Source organism: Eptatretus burgeri, chromosome 11, assembly GCF_056783735.1.
Source record: "Eptatretus burgeri isolate ZD-2024b chromosome 11, Ebu_testis_v1, whole genome shotgun sequence".
Classification (NCBI taxonomy): domain Eukaryota; kingdom Metazoa; phylum Chordata; class Myxini; order Myxiniformes; family Myxinidae; genus Eptatretus; species Eptatretus burgeri.
In genome coordinates this window covers 46657913-46670724 of record NC_140971.1, presented here as the reverse complement: position 1 = coordinate 46670724, position 12812 = coordinate 46657913, and the positions used below count along the sequence as shown (strand labels likewise).

At 43.1% G+C, this 12812-nt stretch overlaps 1 protein-coding gene across 3 annotated transcripts in view; it reads left to right on the top strand.

Annotated features, from left to right (window-relative positions):
• The window catches only part of LOC147016998 (SMAD family member 3-like), a 55494-nt gene extending 43653 nt beyond the window's left edge, over positions 1-11841 (top strand). For all 3 annotated transcript variants that reach the window (XM_085846330.1, XM_085846331.1, XM_085846332.1), the window contains 5 exons: positions 123-179; positions 4966-5181; positions 8409-8546; positions 8883-9027; positions 9514-11841. In XM_085846330.1, the coding sequence (XP_085702456.1) occupies positions 123-179; positions 4966-5181; positions 8409-8546; positions 8883-9027; positions 9514-9637 (680 nt within the window). In that variant the 3' untranslated portion in view covers positions 9638-11841. The remainder of the gene's footprint in view (positions 1-122; positions 180-4965; positions 5182-8408; positions 8547-8882; positions 9028-9513) is intronic.
• Positions 11842-12812: the final 971 nt, after the last annotated feature.

The window sequence follows — 12812 nt, the reverse complement described above, 5'->3', positions numbered from 1 at the left end:
ATATATATATATATATATATATATATATATATATATATATATATATATATATATATATATATATATCAGCGCAACTTTGAAGTCCACTGCTTTGCCTGGCTAAACTATCGGATTTTTACCAGGTCCTTCTTCAGATGCCATTTCTCCGGAACCTCTAGCACAAACAAATGGCAATTCAGGCAAGTCCTCATGCAAGCTACACCCTCTGCCTGAAAAATTACATCCCTTCCTCACCTTACCCTGTGCCACTTTATATTGCTGTTTGCTGCTTTTGTGTTCCCATTGCAACTGATGGCTCATGATGTTTGGCACCCAGGTTCAAACTCCATGTACTATGTTATTTGTTCATTGTCTGCTAATGTCTTGGTAATTTGCATTGAAGTATAGTACACTTAAATCGACTAATGTCTGCCCTGTACGTGATTTATGTGCATTTTAATTGATGCTGAAATTGTATATTAAAAGCCACAGCCTGCATCGAAGCTCACCACACGGTGTTGGGTTATATATGGGTAACAAGGATAAAAGGGTCAACAGCATGGTGTACCTTGATCCTGTCTAATTTGTATCCTTTGATGTGATTCTGCGAAGCCAGGCCATCTTTGATCGCCCTACATAATGTAATTTGGTCTGCTACAAATAGGGACATGTCTGTCCAGACGCAGGGCATGTAATCACTCTGCTTGGTAAGCCTGACCACAGGCCCAAATGAGGTTATTATCATGGCTTTTGGCTGTAACATTTCCCCTACACATTTGAGTTGATGGGTGGTTAGTCTTGTCCCCAAGGGTTAAGGTCTGCCTTCCATGCTTATTGATGCACTTTCAGATTTCTTAGGGGGGGGGTGTTCACTCTCTGCTTGGAAAAAAAAAAAAACAAAGACCCTGTCGGACAGGATGGTATGTTGGTCGCAAACTTACCTTTGAGTGGTCTAGTCAAGGTTTGGTTCCTGACACACCTATAAACTGCCTGATTGGTATTTCCCAGATAAGGTGTTGCATCACAAAATACACTGTTCCTCGGATGGACGTTAAGCTGCATGGCCTGTCTGCTTGCACTAGCTGGTGGAAATGAAATATCAATTGTGGACGAGTCATCTCCAGCACCATGAACAAATTCCAAATTTCTGCTGTAACGGTTCCAGTCAAATGTGCGCCAGCCGGTTCAAGCTGACCAAAGAAAAATGTGGTAGTAGTAGTAGTAGTAGTAGTCGTAGTGGCAATGCCACCTTTTTTCATCGGCATCTTCACCATTTATGCTCAATGTCAAAAAAAAGAGTACACAAAGTGCAAATTATTGGATTCGCTATATATGCTAGATATCCCTTATTGTGTGTGTGTGTGTGTGTGTGTGTGTGTGTGTGTGTGTGTGTGTGTGTGTGTGTGTGTGTGTGTGTGTGTGTGTGTGTGTGTGTGTGTGTGTGTGTGTGTGTGTGTGCGTGTGTGCGTGCGCGCGCGCGTGCGTGCGTGCGTGCGTGCGTGTGCGTGCGCGCGCAACCCGAAGCTCCACAGCACGAACCAGCAAACCGATTTCGATGAAACTTTGCCAACATGTGCAATATGTGCTGGGAATGTGCACGTTTGAATTTCGTTGCCTAGCAACCACCCGTTGCTGTGCAGCGGCCGAAAAAACCGCGTACAGTATTTTCAATACTTGTCCTTCAGTTTTGAATGTAGAGAAACGAGACTTCGGAATTAAACACTTCGAGATATTTAGAAAATTTTACTCGAGCCGATTTTTGATTGAGGTTTTATTTTTCAAATGGTTGTCCTTAAAAAATCGGGTGTCTATTTACCGTCATTTTTATGAGGGGCTTAGGAAAGTGGGCGGAACTTTGGGAAAGTGGACGTGGTTGATGGGAAGTGGGAGTGGCGTCGAGAAGTGGGAGTGGCGTCGAGAAGTGGGAGTGGCGTCGAGAAGTGGGAGTGGCTTTGGGAAGTGGGAGTGGCATAGGGAAGTTGGCGTGGCTTATGAAAAATATTGTGTGGCTCAGGAGGTGTGGTCAAACAAGAGCATTGAGAGAAGTTTCTCAGGTTGTGTGTGTGTGTGTGTGTGTGTGTGTGTGTGTGTGTGTGTGTGTGTGTGTGTGTGTGTGTGTGTGTGTGTGTGTGTGTGTGTGTGTGTGTGTGTGTGTCTGCCTGCAATGCGAGGTTCCACAGCACAAACCAGCAAACCGATTATTTTTCAAATGGTAGTCCTTCAAAATAGGGTGTCTATTTACCGTCATTTTTTATGAGTGCCAGTTGGCAAAATACGCAATAGGAAAAATCTTGCAAAGTAGAGGAACAATTGTATGTGAACCAATACGTCTTGACAATGAATCTTCGTCAGTGGATTGGTCAGAATGAAAAGCATCGTATCCAGCGCTTCGATCCTAGCGAATCCCTCGTCGCCTACCGGCTTGTGTGTGTGTGTGTGTGTGTGTGTGTGTGTGTGTGTGTGTGTGTGTGTGTGTGTGTGTGTGTGTGTGTGTGTGTGTGTGTGTGTGTGTGTGTGTGTGTGTGTGTGTGTGTGTGTGTGTGTGTGTGTGTGTGTGTGTATGTATATATATATATATATATATATATATATATATATATATATATATATATATATATATATATATATATATATATATATATATATATATATATTTGAAATTCCTTGACGTTATTCAAGGAATTCTGAATAAGTTTGTTGAAAATAGACGACATTATTGAAAAATAAATGTTGCAGGAGCTCACCATAAAGCGTGTGGTTCAAACCTTTAACGGAGCATTTGTTCAACAGGCTACGCCATGATGGAAATTTGTAAAATAATCGCTTGTACAATAAGAGACTGCTCATTTTGTCATTTGAGGAAGTTGCCTTCAATCGGTATATATATATATATATATATATATATATATATATATATATATATATATATATATATATATATATATATATATATATATATATATATATATATATATATATGACCGTTTTTACAGCCATTTTTCCCTGCTGTGCAGGGGTTTGGCTTTTTCTTGAGGCAATGTTTTATGGCCGGATGCCCTTCCTGACGCCAGCCTTCAATCGGTCATAATATGCATTTTGATCACCTGACCCCGCCCGTGTGTGTGTGCGTACTCTTAAATGGCTGGATGGAAGAAGTGTAAAACTGTTCGCTGTGCACAGGAAGGTTTTAGGTTGTAAAATAAATTCAGTCCCATGGGTTTGGGGTGGGAGAGGCCACCATTTCTCTAAATATATTGTGTAGCATTGCTTTCAGTGGGAAGGGGAGAGGGTATATTGCGGAGCCGGGCATCGGCTGCGAGCACGACCGCTAGGTGGGGCGGTAGGGTCGACTCTACCGAACACCCGGAATCTAGATCGTACCTTTCTGAAAACTCCGAGGGTACGGGTCCATTACCGGACCGTGAATTGTCAATAATTCCACCACGTGGTACAGGGTTATTTGCCAATCTTCAAAATACCTAGAGATCCATGTGGCGAGTTACCGAGTATTCACACCCTCGACGGCACCCGTACGAGTCGAACCATTAGCTTGCCCGACCTGTGCGCAACCCGAGCGGATGGTTGCCGAAGTCACATCGGTCCAAATGCACATTTACAGTGGCAACAGCCTTTGTAATTCACCAACACGTGTCATGCAAAGCTAATGGAAGAAACACAGAAACAAGTGGATACATTTAACAAATGGGGAATTTATTCACAGTAATCAGAAACGAGGGAAGCACGTCAGGGCAGAGTTATCACGACTAATGGAGAATGCAAATTTATACACAAGCACTTAAACAATTCCTACTTAAAGATGGGCCCACGCAGACGCACACCCAAAATAAACGGACCCAAAATGGTCTTTATTATCCCTTCAGCTCGGAGGGAAGTTGAGCTGAGGGATGAGAAAGTCGCAGGCTACCCCGCCGTGCCGCACGGCTCGACGTCAGCACCTTCCCCGAGCACCAGTCGGCCAAGAAGGAACCAAGGCAGCCAGACTCAGACCGCACCAGCCACAAGATGAGCCGAGAACCGGAGCACGCCAGTGACGAGATGCCTTTCGCTCAGCTTCGAGAGATGCGTTTAGAACGGGCGCGAATTCTTCCTCTCTCGTTCGAGCAGATTCACCCGATTCTTTCCTCTCCGTTCCTTTTTATTGCTTTCGGGCGCGGTTCGCTCAGGCGTGGCCCGCTCTCGGGCGCACGGCCAAGCGAACCGGTTCATGACCATATTTGGGAATGGAATTCAGTCTGCTCATCATGGCCCGTTCTCAGTGGATGGGACACTGCACATTCCCTTATTTGGCACGCAGCCAAGCGAACCGGTTCATGACCATATTTGGGAATGGAATTCAGTCCGCTCATCATGGCCCGTTCTCAGTGGATGGGACACTGCGCATTCCCTTATTTGGCATGCAGCCAAGCGAACTGGTTCATGACCATATTTGGGAATGGAATTCTATCCCCGAATGAATTCCGAACACGCCCGCATTCCAGCGAGCGTGCGGAGAATGCCAGGAGCAGAGGGTTGTCGCTGTGAGAGCGAAGATGGCATTGTTGTAGTTGGAGATGTAGTAGCCTTAGTTGTTGCGAGTGTAAAAATCCTATTAAAATAACTCGCAGCGCATGTAAATTTATTCACCCATTAAACGAGGGATTGGGACCCTAACTAAAAACGCATACTTACCGATATAACTGTTCTATAGGACCTGTATGTTGAGTGCTCATGGCTTCCAGATTCGTAACAATATTACAAGTGATCCCATTCATAATTCTGTGGGAATTAACCCATCCGTAAAGTCGTCGTATTCGTTATTGTAATGAAATTTCCTAAATGATGTGCCTTGGTTTATTGAAAAATATTGTCTGTTAACCCAAAAAATTTAATCTTTGAAACGCTCACACGATCATCCCCTTGGTTTCTTGAGAAAGGAGTTTTATTTGACTGGCGTAGCTAACGTGAATGATGCTGGTTGCCGAACAGGTGACCTGCAGCCCGTGATGTACTGCGAGCCGGCCTTCTGGTGTTCTATCGGTTACTATGAGCTAAACCAACGTGTTGGGGAGACATTCCATGCTTCGCAGCCCTCGCTCACCGTCGACGGCTTCACAGACCCTTCAAACTCTGAGCGTTTCTGCCTGGGGTTGCTTTCCAATGTCAATCGCAATCAAGTCGTCGAGATGACGCGGCGTCACATTGGTATATGTGTGGTTTCGAGTGGGGGAAGGTGCATTTTCATTTGTAGCACCATTACTGCTTCTTATTTGTTTTGTTTTTTTTTGTAATGCAGCAATGTTTGTATTTATTTCATCAGACTGTCAGATGAGAAAAATCTAAAAATCTACTCTATCTGATTTTATCTTTGTTTGTATGCTGTTGTTTTTTTGGGGGGGAGGGGGTGGGGGGGAGTTGTATAAATAGTCGAGGCTTCAGTACACTGAATGGATCAGGACGCAACAGAACAAACGGGATGAGAGAGACACGGAGACACGGAGACAGGGAGAGAGAGGGAGAGGGAGAGGGAGAGGGAGAGGGAGAGGGAGACGTGAAGGCCAGACTTGGACAAATGATGAGTGTTTAGACTTTAGAGGATGGACAAGATGGATACAGCAGCAAAGTCTCAGGAGGAATAACGCGAAGTTTATAGAGAGGAGGTATTGGGGGTGGGAGGGGGGCTTAATGAGGGTAGAAAAGATCATGGTTTTGTATTGGGGGTGATCTGAGATTTTTTTTAGAGGGAAGAATGAGATTAAAGAGGATGTGGAAGTTCACCTCCACTCATTCGTTCCTCTTTTCTTTCCCATTTGTGATGTGAACAATGATCCTGGATTTAGGTAGTTTCACCAGCAGGGGATTGATGGTGGACTGTGTGCCCTGCAGAAACCTCGGGGGGTGGGGGGGGATGGGACAAAGCACAGAAAGAAGGCGGTAAGACAGAGACCACCGACCTGTCTGATGGCGAAGTGATCGATGAAGGGGATTTTCCACAGAGTCAGAGATCATTTATGAAGATCAGAAATAGTACTAGGCCCAAAGCACTGCCTTGCGGGGAATCCAGCCTTGACAGGGAGAGGAGATGAAAGGTTCCATTGAGTGCCACATGTTGGCTACGAGAGTGGATGAAGTCCGTAAGCCATGTGTAGAGTTGGCCTTGAATGCCATAAGCAGAGGGTTTGGAGAGCAAGGTGGGATGCCAGAATGTATCAAAAGCATGAGGCATGTCCAGCGAGACTGCTCTGATCTCATGTCTGACATTTGAGGGTAGTTAATTGAGGGTAATCCATTGTTGGGTAAGTAGAAGCAGCATGCCCAAGGTCAAGTGACAAGGTTTGTGATCTGAGGTGACGGAGAAAAGAAGAATTTCATATCAACTGTGACGATTAATTCCATCACCCTGCTGATGATTGATCGGTCTGTCGTTAAGGGGATCTGTTTTTGCATCCTTTGATGTAATTCAGTGATGACGGATTTTCAAGCAGATGGAAGATGACCGAGGACAAATGATTGGTTGAAAAGGGCAGAAAGAGGATGTGCAAAAGCAACACAACAGGTTTTTAAGGATAGGTGAGCTGATGCCGTCCTGTCTCGTAGCAGAGTCAGAGTTGAGGCTTCAAAGAACCTTATCCACCTCCTCGGGTGCAAAAGACAGTCCAGGAGCAGATGGTTATGACTGGGAAGGATGGATACGAAGAGCGAGTTGTTGAGGACACAGTATTTGGAAGCAAACACAGAATTGAGGCATTCAGACTTCTCACGAGCGGAGTTGGCTGTGGTACCATTTGAAGAGAGGGAAGGCGAAGCATACACCAGAAACCGACTTAACAAGGTGCTCCCAGGTTTTAGAGGAAGGAGAAAAGTTTGAAAAATATTTTTTGAGATTTCACAGATGTTGTTTTCTGGCTCTCTTGAGAGTGGACACACTTGTGGGCTTTTTGGAAAGTACTGAGATTGTCTTCGGTTGGATTCGCCTTCGAGGAAGAGAAGGCAAGTTGTTTCAGAGCAACTGCCTCACCACAGGGTTGTGTACCCTGGGTGGGATGAAGGGTAAGACGATTGAAAATGAGATTGGATGAATCTGTGAATGAGAGAGCAGGATTCTGTGGAATAATTCCCAAGCTGAGTTAACATCAAGGGCAGTAAATATGGGAGACGAGACCTGAAGACAGATGGCTGCTTGCGGGTCCTGCCAATCTGCTTGAGTGGAATTCCAGTCTCACCAGCATTGAAGCAGCTCTCTGAGAATAGCCAGAGATATGTCGACTTTCACAAGCATATGATCAGATGAACCAATTGGAGTAGAGGAAGAGCAGGAGACATTTGTGGGAAAGTTAGTCATCACCAAGTCCAGAAGGGAGGATTTTCCACTGGGGAAATCTGGGTTGGAAAGTTCACAGATCGAGTCGGTCCCATGGAGTCTGTTTTGTCTCGAAGCATTTTTTTTTCTTTACATGTATTCTAATGCTTGTCATTGGTACGTGTTTGAAGAGGTGAAAGTTTGTGGATTTATGTAACTAGCAGAGTATCCACCCTTCAGGCAATCTTGTTCCAAGCATGCAACATGTTCTGACACATACCTTTATTTGGGTGGTGCATTGGCAATTGACTGCTGCCTCAAGGATAAGCTGCCTCTTGAAAACAAACTATAAAAAAAAGATAAAATAACGGGTTATGTGCATATAGCAAAAACATACCTACTGCCTATAATTCAAAACACCTCACTGTCCTTGAAAGTGGGGAGAGGAATACTTCGTTGTAAATGGTGGAGACTTGTAATACCCTTGCCCACCTGAAGCTCCGCTTTATGATGCACATTTACATCGACAATTTGTGTAATTTCCCCCCCCCCCCGAAACTCCCTCTCACAACCCCCACCCCAGCCCTAAGAGAACTGGCAAAAATAAAACACCCCTATGCACCAATTGGGGTCATGCTGATCATATGCACCAAATCTGGATGATATCGGCCCAGAACTGAAGGAGTAGCGTGACAAACACTGCTCCGTGAATTGTATTAAGGATTATCTCCGACACCGAAGGTGGATGGAGGTTCTGTTTTCATCACTGTTTGTTTGTTTGTCCTTGTCTCATTTTGTCATCCTGATGCAGATCCTACCCATCAGTGGGATACAAAATACAGACTGTTCAGTCTGGCAGAGGTGTGCACTCTACTAAGTGCCGTTCTAGTTTCAATTTTATTTCTGACTCGACACTGCAGTTTCATATTGACCCACCACCTTCCCCACACCCATCTTTATTCAAACTGAAACACCAACTTATTTAACCTTTCCACTCGTGCTCCTCTGTTGTTTTACCGACTACCCATTCCGCTTTCCTTCCGAATTTTCCACTCATTTTACCCCCTCCAATATCGGTAAGACGGCATACCTTTTGACCTTCATGACACCATCTGTTACTAATTTCCCTCAGGTCGAGGTGTGAGGCTGTATTACATCGGGGGTGAGGTGTTCGCAGAGTGCCTCAGTGAGAGTGCCATCTTTGTACAGAGTCCCAACTGTAACCAGCGCTACGGCTGGCACCCTGCCACAGTGTGCAAGATCCCTCCAGGTATGGCCCTGACAGGTTTGTGTACTCGCAAGGTGCAAATAAATAAATATTTTCAATTGTGGAAACAAAAACCACTGATCTTGAAACTATTCATGATCATCTTGTTTTGTGCTACCTGGTAGGAATGTCTCTTCAATTTCTTCGTGCTTTTGCATTTCCTTTTACTGCTGTTTAACAAACAGGTGCACATGCTTTTGAGGTAGGTCCAAAGGTTAAAAAAAAAAAAATTGTCGCAGCATGTGCTGTTTGCAAAGTCTGTGGCAGTACTTGCATCCAATACCGATGGTTGATGAAATGCACGTTGAGCTAAGTGTGCAATTGTGCATTTTTTGGCAGGTTGCAACCTCAAAATATTCAACAACCAAGAATTTGCAGCACTGCTCGCACAGTCCGTGCACCAAGGCTTTGAGGCCGTGTACCAGCTGACTCGCATGTGCACCATTCGAATGAGCTTTGTCAAGGGCTGGGGGGCCGAGTACAGGTGGGTGTGCTTGTTGGTTGGGGGGAGTTATTGTTGTAGTTGTGTGACTAATCTGAGCAAAGGCTATGATGTCATAACTTGGATTTGTGGTTGTTTGTGTTGTGAATCTGAGTGATGTGCAGGGGCCTTAGACTTTGGTCATTTTGCAGTTTATTATATAATTTTATTTTATTTTTTGATTTTCATGACATAATTATTAAGTTTTATACTCGAAAGAAAGATAACTGCTTTATCAGCCCATTCACTTTTATCTTGCCATAAATAAATTGTATTATTGGTGCAGGATGATACTGGCGTTGTAAAGTGCACTTAAGTTTTTTTTTTATGAATGAGAATATCTCAAGGATCCATTAGGCAGTTTGGCGTTATGCTTGATCAAGAAAATTGACGTCATCCAGCTTTGTTTTATACTTCCAAGTATGGATGTAAAATACCATTTGTAAGTTTTCCTTTGCCTCCGTGCCAATGCCCTCTCCCAATTCCCAGGCGCCAGACCATCACGAGTACACCTTGCTGGATTGAGCTTCATCTCAATGGCCCCCTTCAGTGGCTGGACCGTGTGCTTACACAGATGGGCTCACCCTCTGTTCGATGCTCAAGCATCTCGTAGACCTGTGTTTCATGTTCTAAGTTTGCGACGATGACGACGACGACTATGCAGAGGCCCCGTTTGCTCACTCACTTGCTCATTTTTTTGTCATTCCCTCATGAGTTGCAAAATCTTGAATGCAGTTTAACGTCCGACACGGTTTTGTCTGATTTTTTTTTTTTTTTTTCTCCTGAAAAAACTTGATTCCTGAATGAGAGGAAGGGTGGGATGGGAAATCCATTAGCTACTCAAAAGGCTGTTTGTGGTTTTGATGGGGAGGGGGTATGGAGTGGTCGATTTATATAATTAAAAAATTATGGCGTGTATTGTCGTGCCTTCATGGCATTTACTTTGCTGTTTTGAAAATGTAAATAATTTTCTCCATTTTTCGATCCTGCATTTTGTAATCTATTTGAAAGGTTTCGGCTTGCTGTATTAAGTTTATGGGTGCTTATAATCACTCGGATACTGTCAACCCCTTCCGATTGGCAATTATTTCCTAAAAATCTCTCGTTAAAAGCTGTATCTTGATTCTCGTTTTCCAGCTTCTACTTTCAAAGCGGAAGTTGCGTACAAACATGCAAAGGATTCTGTTTGCCCACGGTTGTAGGGAAGGCTTCATGCTACTGAAGTTGACATGGGATGACCTAATAGGTGATGGAAAAGATAATTATATGTGTAATCTATTGAAATTGACCTGTTGACAAGATGCCTGACTCAATTTCTGTTGGATTACGAGGAACTGCCTTTGCATAGTGACTCGTACTATGATCAATGTTTTCCCATTAATTTTTTATACAGGACTGAAAATTTAAAAACAAAACAAAATGAAAGCGATAAAAAGTAAAACACTTAGAAAAAAATTTTATTTGTAAATATTTTTGTACTTTGTGGAATGATGTTGAAAGCATTTATTTGTTTTATCACGGTTTAATCCATGGCAATTAAAAATAAATAAATAAAAGTGCATCTGTGACGTATTTCGTTTATTTTTAAATGTTTTTATTTTTATTTTTTTTGCATTAAATACTAAATGTGTATAGTGTACAAGGACATAAAGATTTGAGAATCGATTGATATGTAACTGTTCATGTTTTATCTTTATTTGTTTGTATTTTTTCTTTGGAGGGGGAGCTTTAGGTTCCAAAGGCTTTGGGAATCACTTGGGAGAGAATTTTAAAGGGGAGAGTCTATTATAATAGTAGTACTACTACTACTACTACTCGGTAGACGCATCCAAGATAATAGTGGTAGTAGTAATTAATAATAGGAGTTCCCTTACAAGGAACTTCAATGCAGGGGGAGGCCAGTAGGCCCATCAAGCCTGCATGATGACGGCCAACCTACGGTGGTTTGTCCGTGCTCTATCCTCTTTAAATTCTGAGGGCTGAGCAAGGAAGCTGCATGCACCATTTTTGGCTTTAGTCTGACTTTATCTGGTTCGGGTTTGAACCTCTGACCCCCCCCCCTCCAGACTCGAAGCAGATGCTCTTTGAATGAAGCTAAGCATACAAGTGAACATTTGTCTTGAATTTGAATGATTATCCATTAATAACATCTCTTGGTAAAAATTCTTAGAAAGCAAAAGAAAAATATACTCTGCCATCCTATGTATCGGACTCTGAGAAGCAGGCATACCATTGGGGGCTTGGAGGAGCGAGGTCTCTTTCCATAAATTTGTTGCAGAATTGATAGGTTAACCCCATCCACGTTTTTTTTCCCCATAAAAATAGTCGAGAATGGATCTCGCCAATTAAATTTGTGCCTGCTCAAGGCCATCGTGTTTGTTTGAGATACGTAGGAGTGGAGGTGAGAAACGTGCAGCAGATTCAAATGACAATTTTGGCAACAAAATGTACATGATGAGTGCTTTCTTACAGTGGCTTTATTTCACTACTTCATCAACAACATGCAGTGTAAGATGACATGTATGTTTCTATGTACTAGAACTAGAGGATTATGTCAATGAATTTCATCTGTGGATGCCACAACATTGGTTATTGAACTTTTGAATAGCTGAGATGTGAACTTTGTGGAGTTTGCTTTGTTGACCTCATTACTGTTTCTTTTTTGAAGATTTAAAATATATTTGTTATTTCTGGGCCAAACTGATGCTTTATCATGTCTTGTCACCCAAACGATCTGACTTTTATGTTGATGATGCATATCACATCAATTATGTTGAAGAGTTTTGTTTGTGTTGTGAATAAAGAGTAATGCCATTACAGCATATATTAATAGAACTAGTGATGGGCATCCATAACCATCCTTGACCATGTTGTGGAACGTTTGCTGAGGTCCTCACTTTTTCTTTCTTCCCCCCTCATTTTTTTTAAGCTTTATTTGTTTTCTCTGCAAGCGCTGGAGCGATTGACATGGCTTTCAACATTGCAGCAACACATTGAAATTTTTAAAAAGTTGCATGATTGTTTGGGATCCATGTTTTTCCCCCCAAAAATAGTGCTGACTGGAACTTGCAGCCAGCATTCCAAAAAGTCTGTTTTCTGCAGTCATGAGTTGCAGGGTGTTTCACATATCGGGAATAACCAGGCTTGACCTTTGCGAAATAAACGACCTCACCTCGGCGGGGTAAAAGCAATGTGGAGGAAAGTCTCCAGAAATAATAAGCATTGTGGAGATGAGTGGAATAATTGCCAGTTCGGAACATTATCAGATCTGATCCTTCCCATAATTGTGAACATTGTTGGAGTGCTGTACTGGCAATTTGTACGGGCGGTGGTGACAACTCGATGACTCCATTAAAAACACAACATGATCTTTCACGTCCATCAATGAAAAAGGACAGGTCCCAAGTTTGACGTCCAACTGAGAGGCACCTTACTCCTTCAGGTATTGTCATGTCTTGCCTGTGAGAGTTTATAGGTCAATAAACAAACGCAGACTGGACTGCTCAAATCCAAGTGTCAAACCTCTTCCATCCTGTTGGGCTGGGTCCAGCATGGTGCTGATGTCAATTAGCAAACCCCTAATATGGCTGTATTAATTAGTCCACCCCCCACAGAGTTTCAGGAATCACTGCTTATCTTGATTCTTTCATTCCTCTTTTTTTTCCCACCTTTGGAACAAACTCCCTCACTCTCTTCAATCCCATTCTTCCCTCCAGGTCTTCAAAACAGATGTTCACCACCACCTCTAATCTTCCCCCATCCAAAACCTCTATCTTTTATACCCCCGT